General features: G+C 52.1%; 1 protein-coding gene across 1 annotated transcript in view; it reads left to right on the top strand.

The window, feature by feature from the left end:
• The window catches only part of fig4a (FIG4 phosphoinositide 5-phosphatase a), a 60,773-nt gene extending 33,894 nt beyond the window's left edge, over positions 1-26,879 (top strand). The window contains exons 17-28 of the mRNA XM_061241594.1: positions 3,740-3,878; positions 6,033-6,091; positions 6,622-6,769; positions 7,830-7,913; positions 10,552-10,747; positions 18,123-18,208; positions 21,203-21,289; positions 22,197-22,296; positions 23,174-23,258; positions 23,317-23,444; positions 23,983-24,215; positions 26,675-26,879. Coding sequence (XP_061097578.1) covers positions 3,740-3,878; positions 6,033-6,091; positions 6,622-6,769; positions 7,830-7,913; positions 10,552-10,747; positions 18,123-18,208; positions 21,203-21,289; positions 22,197-22,296; positions 23,174-23,258; positions 23,317-23,444; positions 23,983-24,215; positions 26,675-26,879 — 1,550 coding nt within the window. The remainder of the gene's footprint in view (positions 1-3,739; positions 3,879-6,032; positions 6,092-6,621; positions 6,770-7,829; positions 7,914-10,551; positions 10,748-18,122; positions 18,209-21,202; positions 21,290-22,196; positions 22,297-23,173; positions 23,259-23,316; positions 23,445-23,982; positions 24,216-26,674) is intronic.
• The last annotated feature ends 621 nt before the right edge of the window (positions 26,880-27,500 follow it).

Genomic DNA, 27,500 nt, shown 5'->3' with positions numbered 1-27,500 from the left:
CTTCTCCTCTGACCTCTCTCATTAAAAAGGCGATTCTGCATGCAAAACTGCTGCTCACAGTTGTTTTTGTGCAAATTCTAGAGACTCGCTGATCTGAAAAACAGCTTAACCTCTCGACCACGTCTGCATGCTTTTATGCATTTAGTTGCTGCCACATGATTGGCTGATTTCAATATTTACATTACCAAGCTGGTGTCTATGTAATGAAGCGATCACTGAATTAACTTAGATATTGCAAGAAATATAATATACCTTAAGGATATATTGCCAATGGACGATCCACACTGAAATCGTTATGTACATTGAACTCGAGTGAGTCGGGCGGGGTGAGTGGGGCGGCCTGTAGCGTGGTGGTTAAGGTAAACGACTGGGACACGCAAGGTCGGTGGCTCGAATCCCAGTGTAGCCACTATAAGATCCGCACAGCCGTTGGGCCCTTGAGCAAGGCCCTTAACCCTGCATTGCTCCAGGGTGAGGATTGTCTCCCGCTTAGTCTAATCAACTGTACGTCGCTCTGGATAAGAGCGTCTGCCAAATGCCAATAATGTAATGCCATGTAATGAGTCAGAGTATCGTGAATTAATCGAAAATCTTCCTTCCTTCCTTCTGTGTGCTTGTGTGCCGGTCATGTTTTGGCTGCTGCCAGATTTCGGAGGTGCGGAGGCGTGCGGAGGGGACACGCGGTTCCCCGTCCAGACGCGCCGCGCCCGTGTCACCGCGTCCTCCTCGGGATTCTCATTTCCCCCCCCGACTACTTCTGTCCAATTACGCTCCGGAGAGCTTTCGGGGAATTTCGGTGGGGTTTTTCGCGGGGGGTGGGGGGGATTTTGTATTACGAAATGGAAACGGGATGAGCTGAGATTCGAGAGCGGCTTCACTTCCGATAACGAGACCGGAGAGATACGGCTGCCGGAGAATGGGACGTTACGGGTAATGGCGGGAACAATGGCGGGGGAAATTAGGCCACGATCTGTGTTAGAGCGGACTCGGGCCTCTCCTGTAAAAACAACCGTTGCGTAACCCTCTGCTTTATCGAAAGACCCCGTTTTTTATCATCATTAGCGGAGGGTTTTTTTTGGAGTGAGTGAGTGAGTGAGTGAGTGAGTGAGTGAGTGAGTGAGTGAGTGAGTGAGTGAGTGAGTGAGTGAGTGAGTGAGTGAGTGAGTGAGTGAGTGAGTGAGTGAGTGAGTGAGTGAGTGAGTGAGTGAGTGAGTGAGTGAGTGAGTGAGTGAGTGAGTGAGTGAGTGAGTGAGTGAGTGAGTGAGTGAGTGAGTGAGTGAGTGAGTCCAGATAGCCTGGCTCTACCGCTAACACGAGGGGAAATGGGTCAGGATTTCTCGATGATGGGGGGGTTTGTACTTGGTGTTGACGATTTCTCCGCTAATGGTCTGTTACAGTCGTGATGGGAGTCCTGTGTGGTTAACGCAGGCACGCTACGCTGCACGCTAACGTTCGGCCTCGAGCCTCGTCTTGGGATTACGTGGCTTCACCGCGGCTAATGGGCTGGAACACCGACCTGCCGCTTGCTGCATTGAAACAAAGCTCTGCCTCAACCGGGCTTCTAAAATTAGCACGTGTCCCACTGTCTCAGACTGTGGCAGATTAGCGGCAAAGGACGCCCATGCTAATGGGCCGCTCTAAAGCTGCGTTATCGCGTTGTCACCGATTCCAGCCATGACGCGTCAGACCGCCAGACTGTCGGATTGAGCGACGTGGTCCACCACCGAACGAGCGACGGCACAATGTCACGCCGTCGTCACGGGTTACGAGGGGGGGGTGAGAGGTCTGGCTCAGGCACATAGGAAAAAAAAAATAAAAAATAAAAAGATAATCATACCACAATATTAAGACCGTTGCTGCTTTTAACTGGAAATGCCTCCGGTATCATCACTGACTGATGTGACCTGGCTCTGGCGAATCTACAGAAATGGAGCAGGCTGAGTTATTAGTCAGGGTGCCAGGAGGAGTCAATTCTGTCAGCTGTCAGGGGGGACTCATCAGCAGTTGAGCAGGATGTGTTTTTGTAAGAACACTGTCAAGTCTTCGGGAAAAATTGTGAGTTTCCTGTACCCTCCCTCGAGGCCCCCCCAACCCCCCCCCCCCCCCCTCCCAAAGGGTCTACGCAGACGGATAATCAAGTTGCCCAAAGGTGTGAAGTGGGAATGTCTGATAGTTATTCAGACATTCCCAGCATTCCCTCCTGCTTAGGAGGTGGCTGGAGGAATTCCCACCGCACTGCCGGATTGGGAATTCTGGGACGGCCTTACGGGAAGCCGGCAGGTTCAGTCGGCTCGAGTAATCAATCATGTAATCAATCATCCAATCAATCATGGATCGCCGAGTCGCGGTCCTCCAGGGCTGAGAACTGATGGCTTTCAACCCTCCCTTTAGCCTGGGAGTCAGGGGTGAAGACAGACAGCCTGGCCAATCGGTAGCACTAATTTACCTGGGAGAAAAGAAGACCAGGGCTGGATTTGGATTGGGGGGGGACCAGAGTCGATGATCCTTGCAATGCACCATATCACCCACCCCCCACCCATCCCCGCTTGGGGGGGGTCCTGGACTGACTCGAACCCAGGACCGCACGCGTTCCGCACTATCCCTCCACGCCGAGGCGCTGGAGCTCCTTCCGGCCTGGGTGACGTATGCCGGAATAATACGTCTGCGCTAAACCGCTAATGGCGGAAGCCTGTTATTGCACCCCTGATGTCGTTACCTCTGAATGGCGTATCTCTACCATCGGCGGGGAGGGGAGGGGGGGGAGGGGGGGAGGGGGGGGGGGCCACGTGGCTCTCCAGGTGAGGGGAGCGGATGACACCCCTCCTGAGAGGTGCTGTACCACGGGCTGTCGAGGAAACCGCCAGGCACGTGTGAGCCCTCTCTCAGACGGCTGCCTCAGAGAGACGTGGCCGGGGGTTGTGGTGATTGTGATTGCGGTAATGATGGCGATGGTTTATTATTAGTGCCCGTCATTAGGGTGGTGGGTGGTAGTGTGTGATGTGTAATTTCTACATGCGTGTGCGCTGTACATAGGGCTTCAATGTTGGCTCTTTCAGCCCTGCTCCAGCACGTCGGATCTGTAATGTAATTACTGTAAAAACGTGCAGGCTGTCAGCTTTCATTTGCATCCGTGTTTGGCGTTGGAATTATAGCCCTTTGGAGTGTGTGTGTGTGTGCGTGTGCGCAAATATGCATTATGTGAGTTCCGTGAAAACATGCTTTGTGTGTGTGTGCATGTGTGTGTGCAAATATGCATCATGTGTGTGAGTGTGTGCATGCGTGTGTGTGTGCAAACATGCTTTGTGTGTGTGTGTGTGTGTGTGCAAACATGCTTTGTCTCTGTGTGTGTGTGTGCGCAAATATGCATTATGTGAGTGCAAACATGCTTTGTGTGTGTGTGTGTGTGTGTGTGCGCAAACATGCTTTGTCTGTGTGTGTGTGTGTGTGTGTGTGTGTGCGCATACTTTTGTGAGTGTCTGCATGTCTCCTTCAGCCCCGTACTGACAGGCTTGTGCGTCTCATTGACAGAATGAAGCGAAGATGCTCAATTTCCATCAGTTCCCTTTTATCGCACTGCCCTGGTGAACGTGCCTCAATTAACTCTCAGAATCACCTCTCCACAACTGTCCCCCAACGCCTCGTTCGGTTATTTTCCATTTTCTTCCGCCTCCCTCTTTCTTTCTCACACTCTTCCTCTCTTTTTCCCCACCCTCTCCGCCCCCCTCGATACCCCGTGCAGACGCAGACAGGCAGGACGCCATCAACCTCTTCCTCCAGGTGTTCCAGCCCTCCGAGTCCAAACCTCACCTGTGGGAGCTGCCCACGGACTTCTACCTGCACCAGAGGAACAGCATGGAGCTGTCGTACCAGAGACGCAGGTCAGAGGTCACGGGGGGTCGGGGGTCAGGGGTCAGGGGTCAGGGGTCGAGCGTGGTGTAGATTTCTACCTGCACCAGACGAACAGCATGGAGCTGTCGTACCAGAGACGCAGGTCAGAGGTCACGGGGGGTCAGGGGTCAGGGGTCGGGCGTGGTGTAGATTTCTTCCTGCACCAGAGACGCGGGTCAGAGGTCACGTGACGCTTTTTTCCAAAGTGACTTACAGTTGATTAGACTTAGCAGGGGACAATTCCCCCCTGGAGCAATGTGGGGTTAAGGGCCTTGCTCAAGGGCTCTACAACTGGCTCTACACCAGGGATCCTCAAGTCTGGCCCTCAAATCCAACCTCGTCCAGCCCTGTTTTTTTCTTTACTCCTGGGTAATTAACTGAACTAACTGGGCTGCTGATCGGCCAGACTGTCTTCACACCTGACTCCCAGGTAAAGGCAGGGTGGTCACACCTGACTCCCAGGTAAAGGGAGGGTGAACACACCTGACTCCCAGGTAAAGGGAGGGTGAACACACCTGACTCCCAGGTAAAGGGAGGGTGGAGAACCCAGCCGCACTGAAGCCCCTCAAGGACCATGCCTTGATGGTGGCCGCTCTACACTCAGCTAATGCTCCTAAAATGGGAGCACTGTTGAGCACTGTGTGCTCCTGAAAGCTACTGCCATTGAGACTCCGGTGGTAAAGAGGATCTCTTGGTTATTGATTTCACCTGAAAGCAATCAACCAACCAGCAGCCCAGATGAGTGACTAATGGTCACATAGTTGCCAAGTAACAGTGTAAATGGCCACTGCAGGATCAGGGATGGAGACGTCCGCCCTGAAGGCTTGGTAATGACCGCAATGCTAATGCGGTAATGACAGTTATCTGTAATGATCTTTGGAAAAAAATGCCTTTTATTTAAGTAATATTTATCTAAATAATGAAAAATAAACAGATAAATACATTTAAAAAGATGATCTAAGGTGAATGGGATGCTTGGATTAAGGGATAATTGGCAATGATAGCGGTTTGTAAATCTGGTGGTAGAGGTTCTTAACCCTTCGAAGGGTGCGTTGGAGTTTCTTTCCACCATTCTAGGTCCGTGCTCTAGAACTGTAGAATTACTTTCAGTTATCAGGCGTGATTGTGACATCAGCATTAGAACGTTCAGTTAAGAACTTTCTACTGTAGGCATACATTTGTGACCTCACAGCTGAAAGGGATATAGCCTCAGCACCAACAACCCCCCTGAGTGTGTCTGTCTGTCTGACTGACACATGTTCGGGTCTCTGCCAGGTCAGAAACTTGCCCGTAATGGTAATTGTTGGCTTGGAGTCCCTCAAGCCACCTCGGCGTGAGATTGACACCTCGCGGTGGAAGATACTCAGGGCTGTATGGGTGGGGGGGATGGGGCTTTGGGGGGGGGGGGGGGGGCGCCCGTGTCATTTCCTGGTAATCCCACGGAGAGAGCTGATTGCCTCACGACGCAGAACGTGTTCCATTTCGCCGTTCCTTTGTGCGCCCACCGACCTACTTGCCGAATCGGCCGCCTCTGACCATTGTTCCAGAGTTCCCCCCCGACCGCCTTCCCAGCCCAAACCCACGCGCCCTCCACCCCTGTCCCTCCCCAGGGCTCTTTGGCGGCCATCTTGAACATTGTCCTAGAATTGTCTTTATTTTTATTTCAAAAGCGGCGGGGCGGGGCGGGGGGTCCCGGGGTCCCGGGGAGGTGCTGTTGTCCTGACCCAAATCCTGGTTCTGCTCACCTGGTGTCCGTGTGGAGCTGCTTGCATAATGAAGCCCCCCAGCCTCCCCCTAACCACACCATCGACAGAGAGGAAGAAAAGGTGGGGGGGGGAATTAAAGCAATTCCGCGGACACAAAGCCGGATCGGCGCGTTGACGTCCGTCTCGCAGTGGACACGGAGACCGCGGCTGATTGCTGCGTGATCCGGGGGATTTAACGAGGAAAATTGCATTGTGGGTCCGTTGAATATGGCTGCCGTGTATTTAAGTGGGGCAAGGTTGTTGTTTTTTTTGTCGAAACCTCGTTCAGTCTTCGGATTTCGTAATGCGTTTACCGTGAAATTGACCGGCCTTGCATTTTCGCGTTTTTCGTTCTTCGTTTTAATGAGTTTCTTCATTTTTTTTTGTTTTGTTCCCCAGTTACACGTATTGGTGGTCTGAGGGGATTCTGTCCTACTTGCCACTGCCCTACGATGAAGGTATGGATGTTCTGTCACACCAGGCCTAATCGCCTGATCTGGTCGTTTTTTTTTTCTTTATTTAATAGAGGTGTGAGTGTTGATTCAGGAATCTGTGCTGTTCTTTTGTATTTTTAACGCACACCGTGAGTCACTGTCAGTTGAAATGAAAGTTAAACTGAAGATGTATTAACATGTGATGTGCTTCATAGTTGCAATTCATAGTTACTGAGATCAGCAGTCTGCAAAAAAGTGTGTGTGTGTGCGTGCAGGAATGTATGCGCGTATGTGTGTGTGTATGCATGCATGCATGCATGTGCGTGTGTGTGTGCACGCATGAGTATATGTGTGTGTGTCTGTGTGTGCGTGCGTGCGTGTGTGTATGTGCATGCGTGTGTGCATGTGTGTGTGTGTGTGCACGCATGAGTATATGCGCATGTGTCTGTGTGCATGTGTGTGTACACGTGTGTGTGTGTGTGTGTGTGTGTGTGTGTGTGTGTGTGTGTGCGCACGCGTGCATGCATGTCAACCCGGTGTGTGTTTTGCTTCAGTCCCCTGCGAGGAGAACAAGAAGAAGGTGACGGTGAAGAGGCTGAACCGATACGACGAGAACATCGACACCTACACAGAGTTCTTCAGGCCCTACGAGCTCAGCTCCTTCGACGACACCTTCTGCATGGCCATGACCAACTCCGCCCGGTACGGAGACCTCGCTGTGAACTCTGCACCAACAAAAACTCAGTTACCCAGCGAGCACTGCGCCGCGGAGCCTCCCCCCGTAGCCGTGCCGACAACAATGGAGAATTCCATTTCACAGTCGAGGTGTATTGCTCAGCCCCTTGGCCGACTGTGGAATTCTTTATATATTTATTTTAACAATATCGTAACCTCGTTGAGATTTCAAATCTTGTTTTCCAAGACAGGCAGCAGCACCTACGTATAACGCGGACACAGGCATGGTTTTCCGGCCAATGAAAACACGTTTTTCAAGAAGAAAAAAAACGAAAACGATATCCTGTGTGTTCCTTGTTGATTTTATTTTGTCCCAGCGAAGGGCACTTTCTGTGCCCCGTCTTGTATTGGTAAAATGCCGCCGTTGGGCCTGACGCGGCTCCAGTGGAGCTGCCGCTCCGTGTAATATCTCTGTAATGTTCCCGAGCAGAATGGGTGCGGGGGAGGGACGCGGGAGCTGGTCTTTTATTTCATAGCCAAATAAAAACTGGAGGGGCGGACTGTGGACAGTATGTTCTGTCATGTCTCTGTTCAGCCTCCTGGTTCCCTCTCGGTAACCGAAACCGTAGGTAATCAGAATTGTAAGGGAAATAAGCGTCCTCACCAGATCGCGGTCAATCAATCGCGTGATTGTTTTGGATTCAAATACTTTTCTGTGCTTGATCGATCTTGCCCGGTGCGACTGAGCTGACCAAGAGGACCAGATGGCGGGGTTTGCCGTTTTTTGAGAGTATTTCATGGGTTCCAATGCACTGGACAAGCTCATGAAAGTTTATACAAGTATTTGAATTCAAAAGAATTGCGAATTTCACCCAGGTCCCCACAAGTGCTGTTTTTTGGGTAAAATTCAGATTTTTCCCAATTTTCTCCCAATCTATTCCAATTACCGATGTTAACTCATTGGTAAGTTGCGTGTGTGTGTGTGTGTGTGTGTGTGTGTGTGTGTGTGTGTGTGTGTGTGTTGTGGGTGCAGCTATTGTTTGTGCTAATACTAAAGGCTGTTTCCCTTGTGTTTTTTTCCCTGTAGGGAGTTCATGCCGAAGACGGTGGGTGTGGATCCCAGCCCCTTCACCGTCCGCAAGCCCGAGGAGACGGGGAAGTCTGCGCTCGCGTAAGCTGCCCCCGCCCCGCCTCGGCTACTGTAACCGGGGGGAACGGTTTCGCCCTTAAGGCCCGTCTGTAGTTCGGCAATGTATGATCGTTGGCACCAGCGATTATCACATTTCGGGGTCGGTTGCGACGGCTGTTCGGTTTACACAAGAGCGGCGGGCGGTTTGATGTCGTCGCTGTCGGCGTCCTGCCCGTCGCCGAGACATGAATCGTATTGAACTCTGACCTCATCGCTGGCTCAATCGTCATGGCAACCTTTATTACAGAACGGTCTTGCCTGTAATCGTCGTTGGCGAAGTGTCGTCAGCTAGCTTCCGTGTCTTGATCTCGCTCTTAGTTCATACTTTTTGTCGGTCGAAATCACAGTCGAACGATGGCGGGATGTTTGTGACAATGTAGCGAGGTCCATCGTCCAATCACACGTCGGCTAACTATAAACTGGCCGTTACACCAGGGCGGGTTGTCCTCTCTGTTTGGGGGGGGGGAATAAAATGAATTCGTGATGGGCCAGGTGAGGGAGGACTCTCGTGGCAGTGGGCTCCTGATGAATCATTCAGCTCGTCCCCCTATCGCTTTCCGGATGAATATGGGGGCCGGCGATCAGGCCTGGTCCGTGTGCGACGGCAGGTGTCTTCCGGCCGTGCGGATTTGTTTTTCTCCCGTCCACCGGCGGATTACAGTACTCCGGCCGCAGCGTCGCGCTAGGAATTTAGCATAACAACACATTATTCCATAATGCATCTCTTCAGCCATAGCCTAACTCGCCGGTAAAATGCCGTGTTTTTGTGTTCCTGAGACGGAAGCGCTGATGCGCACCTCTCCTGTGAGTCTCTGGGTCAGAGAGGCCGTTTCCCTGATGCTAATGTGTCGTTTAAAGTGGAAATGGGCCTAATTTAAGTTCCCAAGTTTCCCCGCATGAAATTGAAATTTTTAAGAAATCACGACGGCCATGCCTTCCTGGAATTGTGCGTGTTGACGGAGAGGGAGTAGCCTATGATACCGTACCTGCTGAATATATTCATGAACCTATTTACCCATCCACCTGCTTAATCATATAAAGCACATCTTGACTTTTACTATCCTAATATGAATATCTGGGAGAACATTAATGTCTTTCTACAGCTTGACCTGCACGTGAAGTTACCATGACATTTTTTCATTTTGTTTCTTCTTCTGCATTCATTATTTCGTCCGCGGGTTGTGAGGCAAGGGGGGTAAGACGGCGCGGTTAATTTATTACACGGGGCGCGTATGTATCCGCGGGTTTGGATGGATGCTGTCGGGGGAAGTGTTACGCTTTCCTGTCACCTGACCGCTCAGACAGGAAGTGAGCGACTGTGCGGGTCCGTGGCGAACAGACAAAATGTCCGCCGTGATGTCACCGCACCGCACCGACCCGTACGGCCGTGCGGCCTGTAGCGTAGTGGTTAAGGTAAAGGACACGCAAGGTCGGTGGTTCTAATCCCAGTGTAGCCACAATAAGCCATCCGCACAGCCATTGGGCCCGTGAGCAAGGCCCTTAACCCTGCATTGCTCCAGGGGAGGATTGTCTCCTGCTTAGTCTAATCAACTGTACGTCGCTCTGGATAAGAGCGTCTGCTAAATGCCAATGTAATGTAATGTAATGTACATTGTCGCTCTTTCTCACACTCTCTGCCTCTCTCTCAAATTTAAGTTGCTTTATTGTCAATAAATATGTAAAAGCATACAGAAATCCATTAAAATACATGTATTTGTACAGTAAACTAATGACGGTGAACATTCTCAAAAATTTAAATGACAATTTAATCATTTACATTACATCACATTAATAGCATTTGGCAGACGCTCTTATCCAGAGTGACTTACAGTTGATTAGACTAAGCAGGAAACAATCCTCCCCTGGAGCAATGCAGGGTTAAGGGCCTTGCTCAAGGGCCCAACGGCTGTGATCTTATTGTGGGGATCGAACCACCGACCTTGCGGGTCCCAGTCATGTACCTTAACCACTACGCTACAGGCCGCCCCATCAATTTAATCAACATCAAATAATTTTGTTACACTGAGTTTTACAGCCTGTTAATTACAGAGTACTTACTGGTGTGATTATTAGGTAACTACTTTGATTTCAGTGGTAAGTACTGTACTTACTGACTCAGTAAGCACCATATGTAACTGTTATGTAAGTATGTCTTACAGCCTGTTTCAAAGTACATACCAAAGTGAAATTAATATAGTTACCAAATAAGAACCTGATATTGACCTAAATGGTAAACGGATGGCATGTATATAGCACCTTTTTTCCGCTGTTTTATTGATGCATGTCATTCACCCATTCTTACACACACACACACACACACACTAACAGCGACTGGCTGCCATGCAAGGCACTAACCAGCTCATCAGGAGCATTTGGGGGTTAATTGTCTTGCTCAGGGACACTTCCACACACCCAGGGTTGAATCATACCGGCAACCCTCCTACTGCCAGATGACTGCTCTGACCAAAGTATTTAAAAAATCTCTCTCTCCATCTGTCTGTCTGTTTGTCTGTCTCCCCGTCTCCCCATCTGTCTGTCTGTCTGTCTGTCTCCCCGTCTCCCCGTCTCCCCGTCTGTCTGTCTGTCTGTCTGTCCGTCCGTCTGCCCGTGGTCGCCACAGCAACAAGGCCAACAAGGAGGAGGCGGTGCTGCAGCGGAAGATGGCGGCCAGCGCCCCGCCGCCCCCCAGCGAGGAGGCCATCTCCAGCAGCTCGGAGGACGACTCGGAGGACGAGCGGGAGGACGACGGCACCGTGTCCCAGCGCTCCACGCCCGTCCGGCTGGCTGAGCCGGGGGACGGCGCACGGGCCCCGGAGGTGAGGGGGGAGGAGCGTGAGGGCCCCGGAGGTGAGGGGGGGGGGGCCAGGGGGCCCCGGAGGTGAGGGGGGGGGGGGGCCAGGGGGCCCCTGGAGGTGAGGGGGGGGGGGGCAGGGGGCCCCGGGGGCGAGGGGGGAGGAGCGTGAGGGCCCCGGAGGTGAGGGGGGAGGGCAGGGGGGAGGGCCAGGGGGCCCCTGGAGGTGAGGGGAGGGGGGGGGGGGCAGGGGGCCCCTGGAGGTGAGGGGGGGGGGCAGGGGGCCCCTGGAGGTGAGGAGGGGGGGAGCGTGAGGGCCCCGGAGGTGAGGGGGGGGGGGCCAGGGGGCCCCTGGAGGTGAGGGAGGGGGGGCAGGGGGCCCCAGAGGTGGGGGGGTGGGGAACAGTGCGCGGGCCCCCAGAGGTGAGATGGGGCGGGGGCCCCGGAGGTGAGGAGGGGTGGGTGGGAGGGTTCATTACTTAGTTTCGCTGAAGCTTTTATCCAAAGCGACTTGATTCGACTGAGCAGGGCACAATCCCCCCTGGAGCAATGCAGGGTTTAGGGCCTGTGCTCAAGGGCCCAGCAGTCGTGCAGACCGTATCGTGGCCACAGCAGGGCCGCTAACCTTCCCGGCCCCAGTCATGTTCTACACCACAGGCTGGTGTGTGGGGGTCGGGGGGGGGGAGGTGGGGACAGTCTGCTGCCCGTCGCTCCCGGTTACAGTTTGGCAGCGCTCCCGTTCCCCGTGCCAGCGCTGGCAGAGGCTGCTTGGCGGGCGCTCCAGAATAGAATCCGTAACAGGAGGTGAGGAGGGGGTGCCTGGCACGGCCCTCTGTCACCGGGTTGCTCCTGGAGCCCGCGGGGGGGGGGGTGGGGGGATGACTGACAGCTCTGGGTTGTGATCATCGTGTGGTTACATTACCTTGCACTCCGTTCAGCCCTATCCTACTGTGCCGGCTAACGGGGCTCAGGTTCCATTCCCAATTTAAGAAGGTCATGGAGATGAGATGCTGATAAGGTTCAAGTTAAAAAAAATTTAAAAATCTACCCCAATTACCCTTTTTTAAAAAGAAATTCAGCATTCTAGGTCAGTGTTCTAGAACTCCAGTGCTTTCGGTCACCAGTAGTGATTGTGACATCAGCATTAGAATGTTCAGTTAACAACATTCTAATTGCATATTTATGACCTCACACCTTGCATGGGTTAAGGAGTTTAATTTCAGTCCACTTGCTGATTCGACCCCCAATTTGCGTGTAGTGGAAGAGAGCGGAAATGCACCTACCTGACCGGTGTCAGCAGCAGTGGCAGACCAGTGATTGCTGTGACTTTATCCAGCGTGTATACGCAACTACATCACTAAAGCGCTAAACGTACAGATACTACGCCAAACTTAGAACCATAAAAAAAAACCTAGAACTGCTTGTAGTTGAATGAGCTGATGAGCGGTTCTAGGTCCTAGAACATAAACTTTAGCCCCTCAAAATCCAAATCTTGGTTTTCTGTTCTGCATGGTAATTAGTGCTACTGATCAGACTGTCTTCACACCTGACTCCCAGGTAAAGGGAGGTGTACGCGTGTGCGTGCGTGTGTGTGTGTGTGTGTGTGTGTGTGTGTGTGTGTGTGCGCGCGTGTGTCTGTGTGTCTGTGTGTGCGTGTGTGCGTGTGTGCGTGTGTGCGTGTGTGCGTGCGTGCGTGCGTGCGTGCGTGTGTCCCCAGCAACCACAGATGTGGTTTGAGATGGAGGACCCAAAGGAAGAGGCACAGATGTGTGTTTATGTCTGAAAGAGAGATTACTGGTGTAGAGCTACAGAGGTACAGAAATACTCTGAGGCTGAATCATTCCTCTCTAATATACAAGGGCTCTGTCACTGATTCACCTGCAGTCTCAGGGGCTGCTCAAAATCCTCTCTTTTTCTCTCTTTTCCTCCCACTCTCTCTTTCCACCTCTCTCTGCCTCCCACGCTCTCTTTCCACCTCCCCCCTCTCTCCCTCCTATCTCTATCTCGCTGTCTCTCTATCTCTCTGTCTCTCACTCTCTGTCGCTCTCCCACCCTCTCTCTCTGTCTCTCTCTCTCTTACTCTCTCCCCCTCACCCCCCGTCTCCCTCTCTCCTGCTGTAAATTACCAAGGTGACTGAAGTGTGTGGCAGTTGTCTTCTCCTCTGTAAGTGCATAAAGCTGGATACTGAAGTGCCCAGGCCTGCAGAGAACACCCCGCACGCACACGCACGCGCACACACACACACACACACACACACACACACAAAAAAAATACAAAAACATTATATTCCTGTAATGAAGCTGAGGTTTTCGGTTTTCAGCAGACGATCGATCGCGCACCGCCAGGTCCCTGCCCCTCTCAGCGCCCCGGCGGTAAGCCCTGGCGGTAAGCCCCCCTCCCCCCCCAGCCGCGCTGGCCGTCGGGGGCAGGCAGAGGGCCGCGGTAAATCAACCGTCTGGCCCTCAGGTGTGCAATCAGCACGCAGCCCCGGGTAAGAGGCTTTTGACATTCTCTCCTGCGTCCTTTTTCCGCAAAGAGCTTTCGGCTTTCGTTCATGTGCCCCACGCCCCCCCGTCGTCCTCGACGATACCGCCAGTGCTCTCCGGGGGGCCTGGCCCCTGTTCTCTGCTGGGGGGGGAGGGGGGGGGGGGGGTCACAGGATGGGCGAATAATCACGATCACTCACATAACAAGCGTCCCAGTGACCGTCTTCTGTGAAGCGCGCGATACAAATGAAAACAAAAATTGAATCATTGATTACCGCTAGGTGTTTAGCGCACATTATTGTCCAGAACTTGCTTAAGTCTCTCTGTGCCTGGTGAGTGAGCCTGGTGTCTGCTCTTCCAGCCACTTTGGCTGGTCCCCATTCAGCACCTGTTCCATTTTAAACATCTGCTCTGGTGGTCTGGTGAAACTGACCTGGGGATGGAGATTGAACCCTGGACTTAGCAAGCCCAGTCAGTCAACAGCTAAGAGCTCCTGATTCGCTGGATAACAGCCCAGTCAGTCAACAGCTAAGAGCTCCTGATTAGCTGGATAACAGCCCAGTTGGTTAACAGCTGACAGCTCTGTTTAGAGGGGATTGTGTGTGTTTGAGTTCAGCGGAGGCCCGGTTGGTGTGTGTGTTTGAGTTCAGCCGAGGCCCGGTTGGTGTGTGTGTTTGAGTTCAGCGGAGGCCCGGTTGGTGCGTGTGTTTGAGTTCAGCGGAGGCCCCGGTTGGTGTGTGTGTTTGAGTTCAGCGGAGGCCTGGTTGGTGCGTGTGTTTGAGTTCAGCGGAGGCCCGGGTTGGTGCGTGTGTTTGAGTTCAGCGGAGGCCCCGGTTGGTGTGTGTGTGTTTGAGTTCAGCGGAGACCCGGTTGGTGCGTGTGTTTGAGTTCAGCCGAGGCCTGGTTGGTGTGTGTGTTTGAGTTCAGCGGAGGCCCGGTTGGTGTGTGTGTGTTTGAGTTCAGCGGAGGCCGGTTGGTGTGTGTGTTTGAGTTCAGCGGAGGCCTGGTTGGTGTGTGTGTTTGAGTTCAGCGGAGGCTGGGTTGGTGCGTGTGTTTGAGTTCAGCCGAGGCCGGGTTGATGCGCGTGTTCCAGCCTTGCGGAGGCAGCTCGTGCTGCGTGGCTCCAGCGCGTGGATCCTCACCCCGCAGTCTGGTGACTAACTCCCCGCTCTGACTGCGTGGTGGCCCCCCTGCGGTGCGGCGTCTTATGGGCCTGGGCACTGCACAGGGAGGGGGCGTTCCCGGCCGTCGTGATGCTGCGTCTCCTCTGCGGGCCTCCAGCTGCACCTAAAGTTAACGCGACGTTACGGTACATCACGGTTATTTAGCTGATGCTTTTATCCAAAGCGACTTCCAGTTGATTAGACTAAGCAGGGGCCACAACCACCCCCCCCCCACTTGAACCACCGACCTTCCAGGCCCCAGTGAAGCACAGTAGCCACTAGGCTACAGGCCGCCCCAACGACTATGCAGCAATGGTGTTTGTCTCCATGGTCAAAGGGTGGTGACACATTTCACCTATTTTTATGTCTGGCAGCACAATGCAGTCATTCCACAATTTTCACCCCTTCACTGATGTGTGGACATTTTTTAAAGACATTTAACTGCTCTAACCCTCCTGTTGTCTTCAAATTATGGACACACCCCATGCCCCAAGGGTCAAAATGGGATGAAACCCCCCCACCTTTGGGTGCAGGAACGCCTCTTCATCGAATTTTAAGCAGTCTAGGCTGACTGTACCTACTCTGTAGTATTTTTTTGCTGTAATTGTGTGGTCCTCATCTTTGATAAGGACTTTGATTTCAAAACTGCTTGGGTTGAAAAAGACTCCAGACAATATTATTTGTACCATGATGGCGCACCACTTTCCTAAAAATATAAAAAGGGCGATGTTTTTTGCTTTTCCTGGAGGGGCCCGACCATTAATAAATGCAATCCAATTTCATGCTGAACAAAAATAATTTCCGCGGGTTTTCGCTGCTATTAAATTCAGGATAGTGTCGATTTTGACCCGCACTACAGCAGGGGGGGGGGGGTGGTAAACGTATCCGGCTGTTCTGCTGTTGAGGGACACCTCTCACTGCGGGGAGACGACTCTACGATCCACGCCTGGAACATGCGTGTAGACGGACCCTCCCGATTGGCTGCCGTAGCGCATCCCGTCGCGCGCCATTGGTGGGCTGTCCCGCAGGAAGTGAGGTCGCGTGCACGCGCGCCGTGCTGCTGCCGAGAACTTCAGAGACCTTCAGAGTGCCTCCCAACTTCTCGTCGCGTCTCTCCCGCAAACGATGGATCGTTTATCCGTCTCTCAAGATTACTCCTGTAATTATGCACATTAGCGATCATTGTGGCGAGTCCCACTGCATCTCGTAGGTCTTTGTATGTCTATATTTGTGCAGGTATTAGTCACTGGGGTTGTGTACCTGGCTATCTGTACTCGCGTGTGGGCTGCAGGTTTCTCTCTCTCGTCCGCGTGGTGTGTGCGTATTTGTGTGCTGTTGGTCCAGTCCTGTGCATTATCCACAAACAACCGAGTGCCCAAGGCTCAGCTGCGAGAAGGAGAACTGATAAAAATGAATATTTAATTTGATCATTACCCGGCTTGCTTTGTAATTACAGTTTTCATTTTGTGTTCGGCGCACGTGTGCAGGCGTGTGCGGGTCTGTAGGCGTGTGCGTGCGTGTGCCTGTGTGTCTGAATGTGCTTGTGTGTATGTGAGTGAGTACGTGTGTGTGTGCACGTGTGCAGGCATGTGCCTGTGCGGGTCTGTAGGCGTGTGCGCATGTTTGCACATGCCTGTGTTTGTGTGTGAGTGTGTGTGTGCGCATGGCTGTGTGTGTGTGTGTGTGTGTGTGTGTGTGTGTGTGTGTGTGTGTGTTTGTGTATGTATGTCCCTGCCTGCCTGTGCGTTTGTTTGATTGATACTGTTTGTTTTCCTCTCTTGGACTCCCATACAACTGCACTGGTGTCAGAATCGAGGCGGTGATTCAGAACGTACTGGTGTCAATAGAGGCGCTGGTTCAGAACACACTGATGTGCTGCATATTGTACGGTAGAAATTGAGAGTGGGGAAAGTGATGACAGTGGCTGTAGTTTCGTAACCACTGCAGTGGTGTGCTGGGTCATTTGGGTGCAGGAACGAGCAGAAAAGGAGACTGGTTTGTGTATGTGTGTGTGTGTGTGTGTGTGTGTGTGTGTGTGAGTGAGAGTGAGAGTGAGAGTGAGAGTGAGAGTGAGAGTGAGAGTGAGAGTGAGAGTGAGAGTGAGAGTGAGAGTGAGAGTGTGTGTTTGTGTGTGGACACACGTGCATGTTTGTGTGTGTCAGTGTCTGTGTACACGTGTGCATGTGTGCTGTCCTCACATTTCTGGAGCTATAAAACCCCTATGGTTAAGTGAACCCAAAAAGAGAGAAAGAGAGAGAGAGAGGAACAGAAGCCCCTTGCATTTTCAGTCAGTATTCAAAGTTTGATGCCTGAAATTTGAGGCATTAATTGCATAAAGTCACGCCGAATGACAGCGTACCGCTAAACGGATGTAATGGAAAAATAATCACCTGCTCTCTCTCGCAAAACCGTAGCCCCCCAGACGCGAAGCGAACGACATCAAACCTAGAGATTACTGAGCCGGTTTGTGCATTCCAGTGTGAAGATACAGATTCACGTGGTCTAGTCGAGTCCTTCGTGGTGGTCATTTTCTTCTCTGTTCCAGGAGAGGCGATGAGACGTTTGTGTACACACACCACTCGCTCGAGAGCCGAGGCTCGAATCGCCCTTCATTTTCGTTGTCGAGTGGAACGGCCCTGTGTTTTGCTAAAATGGCCGAGTCGAAAAACCCACTCCAGTCCATTTCACGGCTCACGTGTGCTTTTCATTTCATACAATACGGTGGAACATAGTGTTTCTCTGTAAGGAGCAACGAGTAGCGTTTGGTTCTGTTGGTTGTTTGTTGTTTCTAAAACCATTTTTGAAAACAACTGTATCATAACACCGAAAATATGTGACGGTTTCCTTGCCGATGACGTGTTGGAGGGCATGCGGCCATAGCAACCTGTATATTTTTCTGCTAAACACAGGGGTTAAACTAGGCCCAGATAACATGACATTTATGACATTCATAAAAAAAATATTATGATATTACGATTCTGTTGCAAATCCAGCTTGCTATTCTTTCTGTTGACAACCTTCAATTTTCCTATCCCTGGTGGGTGATAATCTTCGGCGAATGAAAAAAATGTCTTGTCTCTCTGCACAGAAATTAACCTTAATGAATCTATTCACACAGAGGTGACATGACTGAATTACGACTATTCTTCAGTGTTTAAAAAATAAATGAAATAAAAATAATAATTCTTGATATATTTTTGAAATGCAGTCTAAAGATCGCAGTGGACTAGCCCGCTGTGTGGGGAACCATTTTGTCCATCACGTCGATCTCACTTGCACAAAGACCAACTGTTATCCGTTTTATTGTCAAACTGCCCTTTTGCCCACCTATTTATAGAGTTACAATGGGAATATAAAGCCACACCAAGAACTATAACTATAATCACGACTATAAATATACAATTTTAAAAAATCTAAAACTCAAGTGGATAGCTCCAGACCACAACTTTAACGACGGTTGACGAAACGTTATTGTTGGGATCACTTTGAGAGCGACTTTTTTTTTCTCCCAGTTGCATGGACGATAAAAACACTGACGGCCAATCAAAATTCAACCGAATTTACAGGGCGTCACGTCATGCGTATGACATAACCGCGACATAACATTATCGTTCATCAGTGTGGATGCTCACATCGTCATCGTTGTATAGTCATAGTTATCGTTATCGTGATAGCTATAGTTAGCGTTATTGTTATAGCTATCGTTCTTGATGCGGACAGAGCTTAAGTCATGTTTCTGTCCTCTCTCAGGACTTCCAGCACCAGCCGATGAAGGAGACGTACGGACTCAACCTCTCTGAATGCCCGGCCGAGGATGACATGATGATCTACCGCAGGTGAGAGCGAACGCTGGGAGACGCCGCGCTACACGCTCCGTTACCCCCACGCTGTTACCCCCGCGCTCCGTTACCCCTACGATCCGTTACCCCCACGCTCCGTTACCCCCACGCTCCGTTACCCCCACGCTCTGTTACCCCCACGCTCCGTTACCCCCGCGCTCCTTTACCCCCACGCTCTGTTACCCCCACGCTCTGTTACCCCCACGCTCCGTTACCCCCACGCTCTGTTACCCCCACACTGTTACCCCCGCGCTCCGTTACCCCCACGCTGTTACCCCCACGCTCCGTTACCCCCACGCTCTGTTACCCCCACGCTCTGTTACCCCCACGCTGTTACCCCCACGCTCCGTTACCCCCACGCTCTGTTACCCCCACGCTCTGTTACCCCCACGCTCTGTTACCCCCACGCTCTGTTACCCCCACGCTCCGTTACCCCCGCGGCAGAATGGGGTGTCTCGGTGGCGCAGCCTGTAGATCACTGACCGCATGCTCATTGCGAGCCGCGACGTCGGCGGTTCGAACCGTCCTCTTCCTGTCTCTCTATACTATATACTGTCCAATAAAGCTGAAAAAGGCCTAAAAAATATCTTAAAAAAATAATAATAATAAAAATCGGCAGAATAAGCAGTCGGGCAGACGATGTGTTTTTATTTATTTTTTAATTAAAAATTTTTCTTTCTCCCAACCCCCCCCCCCCCCCCCCAGGATGCCACTTCTGCATTGAAAGTGCAGGGACAGACCGTTCAGTGTTACAACCCTTGGTTTAATAAAAAGGCTAATTTATCTGTTCTGCCCTGTTCAGCCGTGCCGTGGCGGTTAATGTGGGCATTGTCACTGTGCTCCGATGGTGCCGCACTTTCTGTCTTTTTCTTTTGTTCACCCCCCCTCCCCCCCCGCCTCCAAATTTCATTTCCCTGCCCTGCGGTCCCGTAAATTGAAGTAGCCAGATGAAAAGCTGGCTGATTTGCTGGCCTCTAAACTGACTGGATACAATTTGGCCCCTCAAAGTGGTATTTAACTCTGACCTGAATCTACTCCACGCTGTTCATTTGTGTTTGTTCTGATTTTCACACACAGCAGCTTGGATGGAGATCTTACGTTCACATTTGATATTTTCAGCCTGATGTTTTTAATCCCGAGTGGCTTGCTTGCTTGCTTTAAACATACAATCTCGGCTATCTGGATTTAGCCTGAATATTCAGGTTAAAGGGCTTGGCTATGGGCAAGGGCCGGTGCAGCTACAATGACAGAGCCCTATCTAGAACACACCGGAAATCTTCTCAGCCTCGATGCCCAAACATTATCCACCGGAGCATGAAGAAAATGTAGATTTTTGTCGGTTTACGAACGAGTAGGTTCCCGTCCACTTTATGGCCGGGAGTACCCGAAGCCAGCCAATAAAAAGGGCTGCATGTTGCATGAAAGGCTTCATTGCAAAAGCTCCACCGCCATCTGGCTCCTCGGTGCCTGGCGTCACCTGGCCCTTTCAATGAATAACTACGGACTGCAGGTCCTGTCCTTAGCCGTGGGCCTCGGGAAACCATCCCTCTATCCCTCCATCCGTTAACTAAACCGCCTATTCCTGGACAGACTCCTGCATGTGGGGCGGGGGGGGGGGGCTATCCCAGCATGCATTGGCACACGAGGCGGGGATACGCCCTGGACAAGGTCGCCGACGTCGCCAGAACTTTAATCCCTCCCGACTGTGAAGGATCTAAGTTTTTATTATTATTATTTTTTTAAAGATATTTTTTAGGCCTTTTTCAGCTTTATTGGACAGTATACAGTATAGAGAGACAGGAAGAATGGGAGTGAGAGAGAGGGGAAGGCATGCGACAAATGTCAGACGGTCGGATTCGAACCGCCGACGTCGCGGCTCGCAATGAGCATGCGGTCAGTGCTCTACAGGCTGCGCCACCGAGACACCCCCAGGATCTAAGTTTTAAGTTTTATTTATTTATTCCTCGTCCGGGGATGATTCGCAAACCGAGCCTTCTTCACGGCGCTCTTCTGAAACCCGATTGGACGGCGGGCCGATGAGGCAGCGTCCCGTTTCAACCCCTTTTTCTTCCCCGTCCGTTTTGCGCCTTCGTTCGGCGGGTGTGTGAGCCGAGACGGTTTCCCGGGCCGGTTACAGGACCGGCGCTGGGCCCGCGTCGCGGTGGCGCTCCGTACGAAGCGTGTTTTCCGTGATTTATCCTCCCGTTCCCTTCCCGTGCGTCACCCCGGCGGGAAGCTCGGCGCTGAGAGCCACTTTCCCCATTGTGTCCGCGCGGTGGCGGCGCTTTGAATCGTGGGTAAAGCGGGGTCCCGCACCGGAGAGGAGAATGCGTCTGAGGACACGGACAACGCTCCCGCGAGAAAACGGTCTCCTGACGCTCCGCCCTGCTTACCGACAGCGCGTCGGAAATAGATTCGGGTTTAAATGCGATTTTAAAGTTTCCTGTCCATAGAAAAAGAGGAAAAAAAAGAAAAATGTTGATTTCCTTGTGCTTGACGACCTGTTTTGAACCTGTATTTTCACCACAATTCTGTTTTATGCTTGCAACTGGGGTCTGATGTAACTTTGGGGTGGGGGGGCTGGGATGATAGATTTGGTAAAAATAAGATTTCTTCTCCTAAAAAAAAAAAAAACATTGAAATCCTTGTGCATATTGTCCTGTTTTGAACCATATTTTTCTGTTTGTTCTATTTAGGCTGTGTGTATGTAATGCGCCTTTGGGGTGGGGTGGGGTGGGGTGTGTGTGTGTGTGTGTGTGTGTGTGTGTGTGTGTGTGTGTGTGTGTGTGTGTGTGTGTGTGTGTGTGTGAGTGTGTGTGTGAGTGTGAGTGTGAGTGTGAGTGTGAGTGTGAGTGTGAGTGTGAGTGTGAGTGTGAGTGTGTGTGTGTGTGTGCGTGGCGGCCATTTTGTCATGCACTACGGGGTGACTCCCGAGCCTCCGGTATTGTACGGTTGCCATGTGACCGACGTTGTGCCCGCCCCCCTGTGCAGGTTTGTTCACCTGGGCCAGAACCAGCACACGGTGGAGCGGACGGGCCGGGTGACGGACGCCCGACACCTGGAGAACGTCATCAGCCTGTGAGTGCCCTGGCCTCTGCCTCGCTCGGCGTGTTCGTACAGGGGGAGCGTGTGAGGAGCGAGCCGTCTCTGTGTGCGCGCACGCCACGCATACAACGGTCCAGGATGTGTGCTTTCCCTATCTCTCTTTTTGGTGACATACAGTACAGTTTTTTTCCAGAACGTTCTACACCGTTTAAAAAAAAATTTTTTTTTTACTGAAACCGAGCCTTCCTCGCTAAATTTTCCTGCTTTCGCGTCATTCGCGACTGTAACAAAACCCTGGCGCATTGCGTTTAGCCGTTACCCTTATTGAGCGGGTATTGGTCGCGGCATTGATTGAAAGCTGAAGTTAAAGCCGTCTAACTGTAGCCAATGTACCCAAAATGTACCCAAAACTGTTAAAACAACCAGGCCAGTGAGGTTAGACCTGGCTGCTGTGGTTAACCACTCCATCTTGGATGTCCTTCCTTGGTCTTGTGGGGCAGGCTGGGATTGGCTGTGATTGGCTGTGATTGGCTGTGATTGGCTGTGATTGGCTGGGATTGGCTGGGATTGGCTGGGATTGGCTGTGATGTCACAAAGGCTTCAGCCTTCCAGAATGGCGACACAGATCAGCTGCCAAACTGCTTTTTTCATTTTAAATTTTATTTGTTGCCTAATGTACCCTGTTTCTAATGAATATTTATTCTCACTCATCAGTCTTAATGTGTGAGATTTTCGTCAAGAAGACTTGGCACTTGGCTGAACGGCTAGATATATTTTCCTCTTGGAATAGTATTATTATTTTTTTAAACCCGACAACAACAACATATCATTGTTGTCCGTGATTGAATGGACGACGGGCGGGTTGCGCGCAGGTGAGCGCTGAATGTCAGGGTTGCGTGTGCATGTGCTGGGCCGTGTGCTCGCCGACATGTGCGCGTAGCGTGTGCTTCCCATGTGCGCCTCACGTGTCCGGTCGCCGGGGCGTTTCCTGTCGACTGGGCCGTGTGAAAACGGGCGGCGCTCGCTCCGCTGGGAGTGAGGTAACGAGGCGCTCCTCTGCGTGGAGCGGGGCCACCCGACACCGGCCGCGGTCCCCTCCCGACAGGCCGGCTGCGATCGGAGTTCCTCTGACGCCGCATAATGGGGAGGGGGGGGGGGGGATTATATTTGTGTGAATTTGTTTTCTGGAAAGAAAGAGTCGGGTGCATTGCCGCGGTTTCGCTTGACCGTGGGAGATCGCGAATGCTGTGCAGTCCGTAAGTATTTGGACGGTGACGCGATTATACATTTTTTTTGGGCCGCTTCGGCTCTGTGCCTCCAGCGCGTCGGATTTGAAATGAAATGAGGTAAAAGGGGCAGACAGTTTTAATCTCGGGGTACTTGCATGAATGGATTACTGCCCTTCTTCTGCATGGTTACCCCCCCCCCCATTTCAGAGCACCATAATATTTGGGACGAATTAATTTACCAGGTCTGATTAGTCGGGCGTTTTCAATTGCTTCCTTAGTTATGACAGGGCTTTCAGTATCTTTACCGATGAAAGTTAAGGAAGCCATTATGAGGCTGAAAAAGAAAAAACAAAAGAAACAGTCCAAAGACATCGGCCGAACCTTAACCTTAACCTTAACCTCAAACATGTGAGCTCTGTAATCTAAAACCGTAGGTCTCTACCGTTGATGACTGAAGAATTCTCGCCGTAATGAAGGAAAATAACCCAAAACGCCTGTCCGACGGGTCAGAAACGCTCTCCGGGGGGCGGGCGTGAGTGTGTCGGAGCAGAGGCCGGGCCGGAGATGGACACCGCTGGTCCGCGGCGTCACATGTACCCTCAAACGCACACGCGCGGTGTAATTGATTTTGAAGTGTCGGGAATGTCAGTGCCCATCCGCTCTCAGACCTCTCAGCCCTCGCTCCCAGACCCCCGTCAGAGGGATGAGTGTGTCGCGTCGAGCCGTGCCTCGCGCACCGCACGTGTCGGGCTCAAGGCCCCGATCCGCGGAGGGTAACGTTTATTAAGTTTCTATTCATTAGTGATTAATCGCGCCGTGTTATTTTCCGAGATCTCGATCCCGATCGGCCCCCGGAGGAGGAGGCGGGAGAGCCGGGCTCCAGAGGCGCCGGAGCTCAGACACGTGTGCGGGCCATGTGTGCTCCTCCGCTGGCTGTCCAGTCCGTCCCCTCTCGGGGGGTGAGGGGGGGTGAGGGGGGGGGTTATAAACGCGAGCGTTCCCCATCCATTACTCACCCGCCGGCTCCCAGCTGCTCGCTGCCCTGTCCGGCTGCGCTGGGCTGGAGAGTGTGTGCGTGTGTGTGCGTGTGTGTGTGAGAGAGTGTGTGTGTGTGAGTGTGTGTGTGTGTGTGAGAGAGTGTGAGAGAGAGAGAGTGTGTGAGAGAGAGAGTGTGTGAGACAGTGTGTGAGTGTGAGAGTGAGAGAGTGAGTCTTTGTTTGTGTATTCATATGCATATGCGTTTGTGTTTGTGGCTATGTGCGTTTATGCGTGTGTTTATGTGCGTTTGTGTTTGTGTTTGTGGCTGTGTGTGTTTATGTGCGTTTGTGTGTGTTTTGGCTGTGTGCGTTTATGCGTGTGTGTTTATGTGCGTTTGTGTTGTGTGTGCGCGTTTGTGGCTGTGTGCGTTTATGCGTGATTGTTCTGCCACTCCTCCGCGCTCAAGAGGCAATTACCCAGCGTTTCTCTCTCACCCTCGTATCACCCCGCCCCGGTCAGCCACGGCCGTTTAGCGCCGAGACACTCGCCGAAGGCCCAAGGCCCGCTGCGTCTCCGTCCGATCGAGCTGCTCCTCTGAACATCGCACGCGGCCCTGCGATTTCCGCCCAGCGGTCCCTCGCCCACGCAGCCTCCTTCCAGGCGACAGAACAGGTCTTCCTCCTGAAGCCCCAACCACCTCCGGTTCGCCCGCCCCGGACGCTGGCCCGCCGGCCACGACTCCGTCCTCTCCGGTGACCCGCTCCGTGTGACGGCGTGTCCCTCACGGGCGGGGGGGACGCGTGAGGTCCCGCCATCTCTAAGCAGCGCTGCCGTGGCGAGAACTTCAGGTCCGCGGCTCGAAGGGCCCCATTAACATCAGCCACTCAGGCTCTTGCCACAGGTTGTCATGGCAACTGGCTCGTTTTTTTTTTTCCTTTCATTTTTAAATGCTGCAGAGGTGTACTGGATGCATATCAGCGGCATTGACTAATTCCTGGCGCGTTCAGGGTGGCAGAGTGATATAATTGTGGCCGTTATTGTTTTCTTTAAATGTCAGGGCAGCTCAAGAGCCTGTTCACCTTCAGGGCCTTTTCAGTTCTGCTCTTGCTTTTCTACTTTTATGCAATATCTCAGGGTTTCTCTCTCTCTCTCTCTCTCTCTCTCTCTCTCTCTCACACACTCTTTCTAATGGATTGAAATGGATTTATCGGCATGAATAAAAATCAACCATTGTTGCCAAAGCACATGCAGTAAATAGTACACAATAAGCAACATACAATATACAATAAACAACACATTCTTATGAAAATGAAATAATAATAAAAACATTAAATAATAATTAATCTGATAATATACTGATCTAATTAGATTAGGACTATGTTAGCGCTCTCTCTCATAGCAATAGATTTCTTGCCGGGGGGGGAAAGGAACGGTTAAAGTAGCCGATAACTCCAGGTTTTTTAAACGAGCTGTAGAAAGCGAACGGATTTTTTCTCGTATGCGGAAAGTGGAGGGGTTTTTTTTGGTAGTTAAGTGGAAGGGAGGGAAGAACCTGTGGGGTGAGGGAGCGATGATTGCGAGAGTTTTCTGTTCTTTCTCTCGCTCTAATGTGGCCACGGGCGGTTCACTCCCGCTAAAGGAAAAATCAAAATAATCCTCCCAGGGCACAAATCGGCCATTTCAAGAGTGAATACATCAGCACGTACAGAAACCGAATTACCACTCCTTTTTTCTACGACATTTGTTGGGGGGGGGGGGGGGGGGGCCTTGCCATTATATTTGTAATACCAGTTTGCTAGCCAGTTGTCAGGCAAGATCAATCCAGTGGGATCAGGGGAATCCAACCATGGAGGCAGCAGAGCAAGTGAGAATGGCTGCTGTGAGCAGAGAGTGTAGTATCGGAGTGATTTAATATCTACTCCCACTGCACATAAGATCCATAGTTCATCCAGCCCTTCTTACCAAGAATTTAGTCGGGACTGCATTTCATGGGGGGCGGGGGGGGGGGGGGCGGTATATTGGTCTTTTTTATTGCAAAAAATGTAAGTAATGCATTCCATTATCTACTGCTTTCAAGAAAATATTTAATGGGCTTTTACACTCTGAGAAGATTTTCACTTCCAATTTATTAATATGTGAAAAAAATAGCAGCTTTAAAAGCTCTCATTTGACATATTTGAAAGTTTTCATTTTGCGGCAGTTGTTCAATAATGATGTTATGAAATGAGATAAAATAAATTAACCTTTCATAATCTTTAGTCTTTACTCTTAGCCATCGCCTGGGGAGTTATGTGCAGTTACCCGTGGCTGGTTTACAGGAACCCTGATAGGCATGTGCGCTGTTCCTCTGTGTATTGTGTCCTGTTTCACTGGGCTTGTGAGGACCGCAGTCTATTCCATCCATTTCACTGGGTTTGCGGGGACCTTTCATTTTGGTTGGAATATGAGCTGCCACCCAGGGGGTTTAACAAGGTGTGTGTGTTGGGATTGATGGGGTTGGGTGTGTGTTTACGGCTGCGAGGGTGTGTGTGTGTGTGTCTGTGTGTGAGGGTGTGTGGGGGGGGGGGGTGAGTGTGAGGGTGTGTGTGTGTGTGGGGGGGGGGGGTGAGTGTGAGGGTGTGTGTGTGTGTGTCTGTGTGTGAGGGTGTGTGTGGGGGGGGTGAGTGTGTGTGTGTGTGTCGGGGGGGTGAGGGTGTGTGTGTGTGTGTGGGGGGGGTGAGGGTGTGTGTGTGTGGGGGGGGTGAGGGTGTAGTTGGAGTGTGTCTGTGTGTGGGGGGGGAGGGTGTAGTTGGAGTGTGTGTGTATGTGTGTGTGGGGGGGGAGGGTGTAGTTGGAGTGTGTGTGTATGTGTGTGGGGGGGGTGAGGGTGTAGTTGGAGTGTGTCTGTGTGTGGGGGGGGGAGGGTGTAGTTGGAGTGTGTGTGTGTGTGTGGGGGGGGGGGGGTGTAGTTGGAGTGTGTGTGTGTGTGTGTGTGTGTGTGTGTGTGTGGGGGGGGGGTGAGGTGGGGGTGTGTGTGTGTGTGTGGGGGGGGGGGTGTAGTTGGAGTGTGTGTGGGGGGGGGGTGAGGGTGTGGTAGGAGTGTCAGCTGAGCAGTGTCCCTGTGAGCCGCCCCCCCCCCCCCCCCCATCTCCCTCACACAGTCATGGCCCTACATGCCTTCTCTCACTTACAGAGTGCTGATGGTTATGAATTATGCGCGTGTGGCGGGGAGAATGCGTCTGGGCTCATTAGGGGGGATCGGCATCGCCCAGCGGGGGGCTCTGCTCTGCCCGCCATCGCGGCAGGGCTGCCTGGCCCACGAGGCCGTCTGCTGCCGCTGGACTCTGTCCACAGCTGGCCTGCTGCTTCTGGGGCACCAGGGGACCAACCTGGCCTGCTGCTCCAGCCCTGCTGTGTCCATGGCGACAGGGGACTGACTTGACAAGTGGTGCTTCAGTCCTACTGTGTCCATGGCGACAGGGGACTGACTTGACAAGTGGTGCTTCAGTCCTGCTGTGTCCATGGCGACATGGGGACTGACTGACAAGTGGTGCTTCAGTCCTGCTGTGTCCATAGCAACAGGGGATTTGACTGTAAGTACTGCTTCAGTCCTGCTGTGTCCATAGCAACAGGGGATTTGACTGTAAGTACTGCTTCAGTCCTGCTGTGTCCATGGCAACAGGGGACCGACTGACTTGCCTAAAATGTAGAATATATGCCACTCCTGAGCAGGGTCACAGAGGGACAAACAGTGGGGCGAGGGTTCGGGGAACGGGGGCGTTTGGGGTGAATCTGGCAGTGCACGCCACCCCCTTACCTGCGCCGACCCCTCTGACCGCATTACCCTCACCAGCTTTCGGCAAGAAGTCTCAGCTGTGACTGAGACCAATCAGCCTGAACGCCGCGCTGCAGCCAAACCGCCGGCTCATTGGCCGCGGGGAGCCGTTCACACCCCCTGCTGCCCGCACAGGTGAGGTAGTTGAACTCGCAGGCAGGTGAGATCCAGGGATGGGGATGGGGCTGTATAGCAGCAGTTTTTGTGTCGGGGACAAACGGAT

This window comes from Conger conger, chromosome 5, assembly GCF_963514075.1.
Source record: "Conger conger chromosome 5, fConCon1.1, whole genome shotgun sequence".
NCBI classification, from domain to species: Eukaryota; Metazoa; Chordata; class Actinopteri; order Anguilliformes; family Congridae; genus Conger; species Conger conger.
The sequence above is the reverse complement of the archived record's forward strand: the minus strand, read 5'-3'. Positions and strand labels throughout refer to the sequence as shown.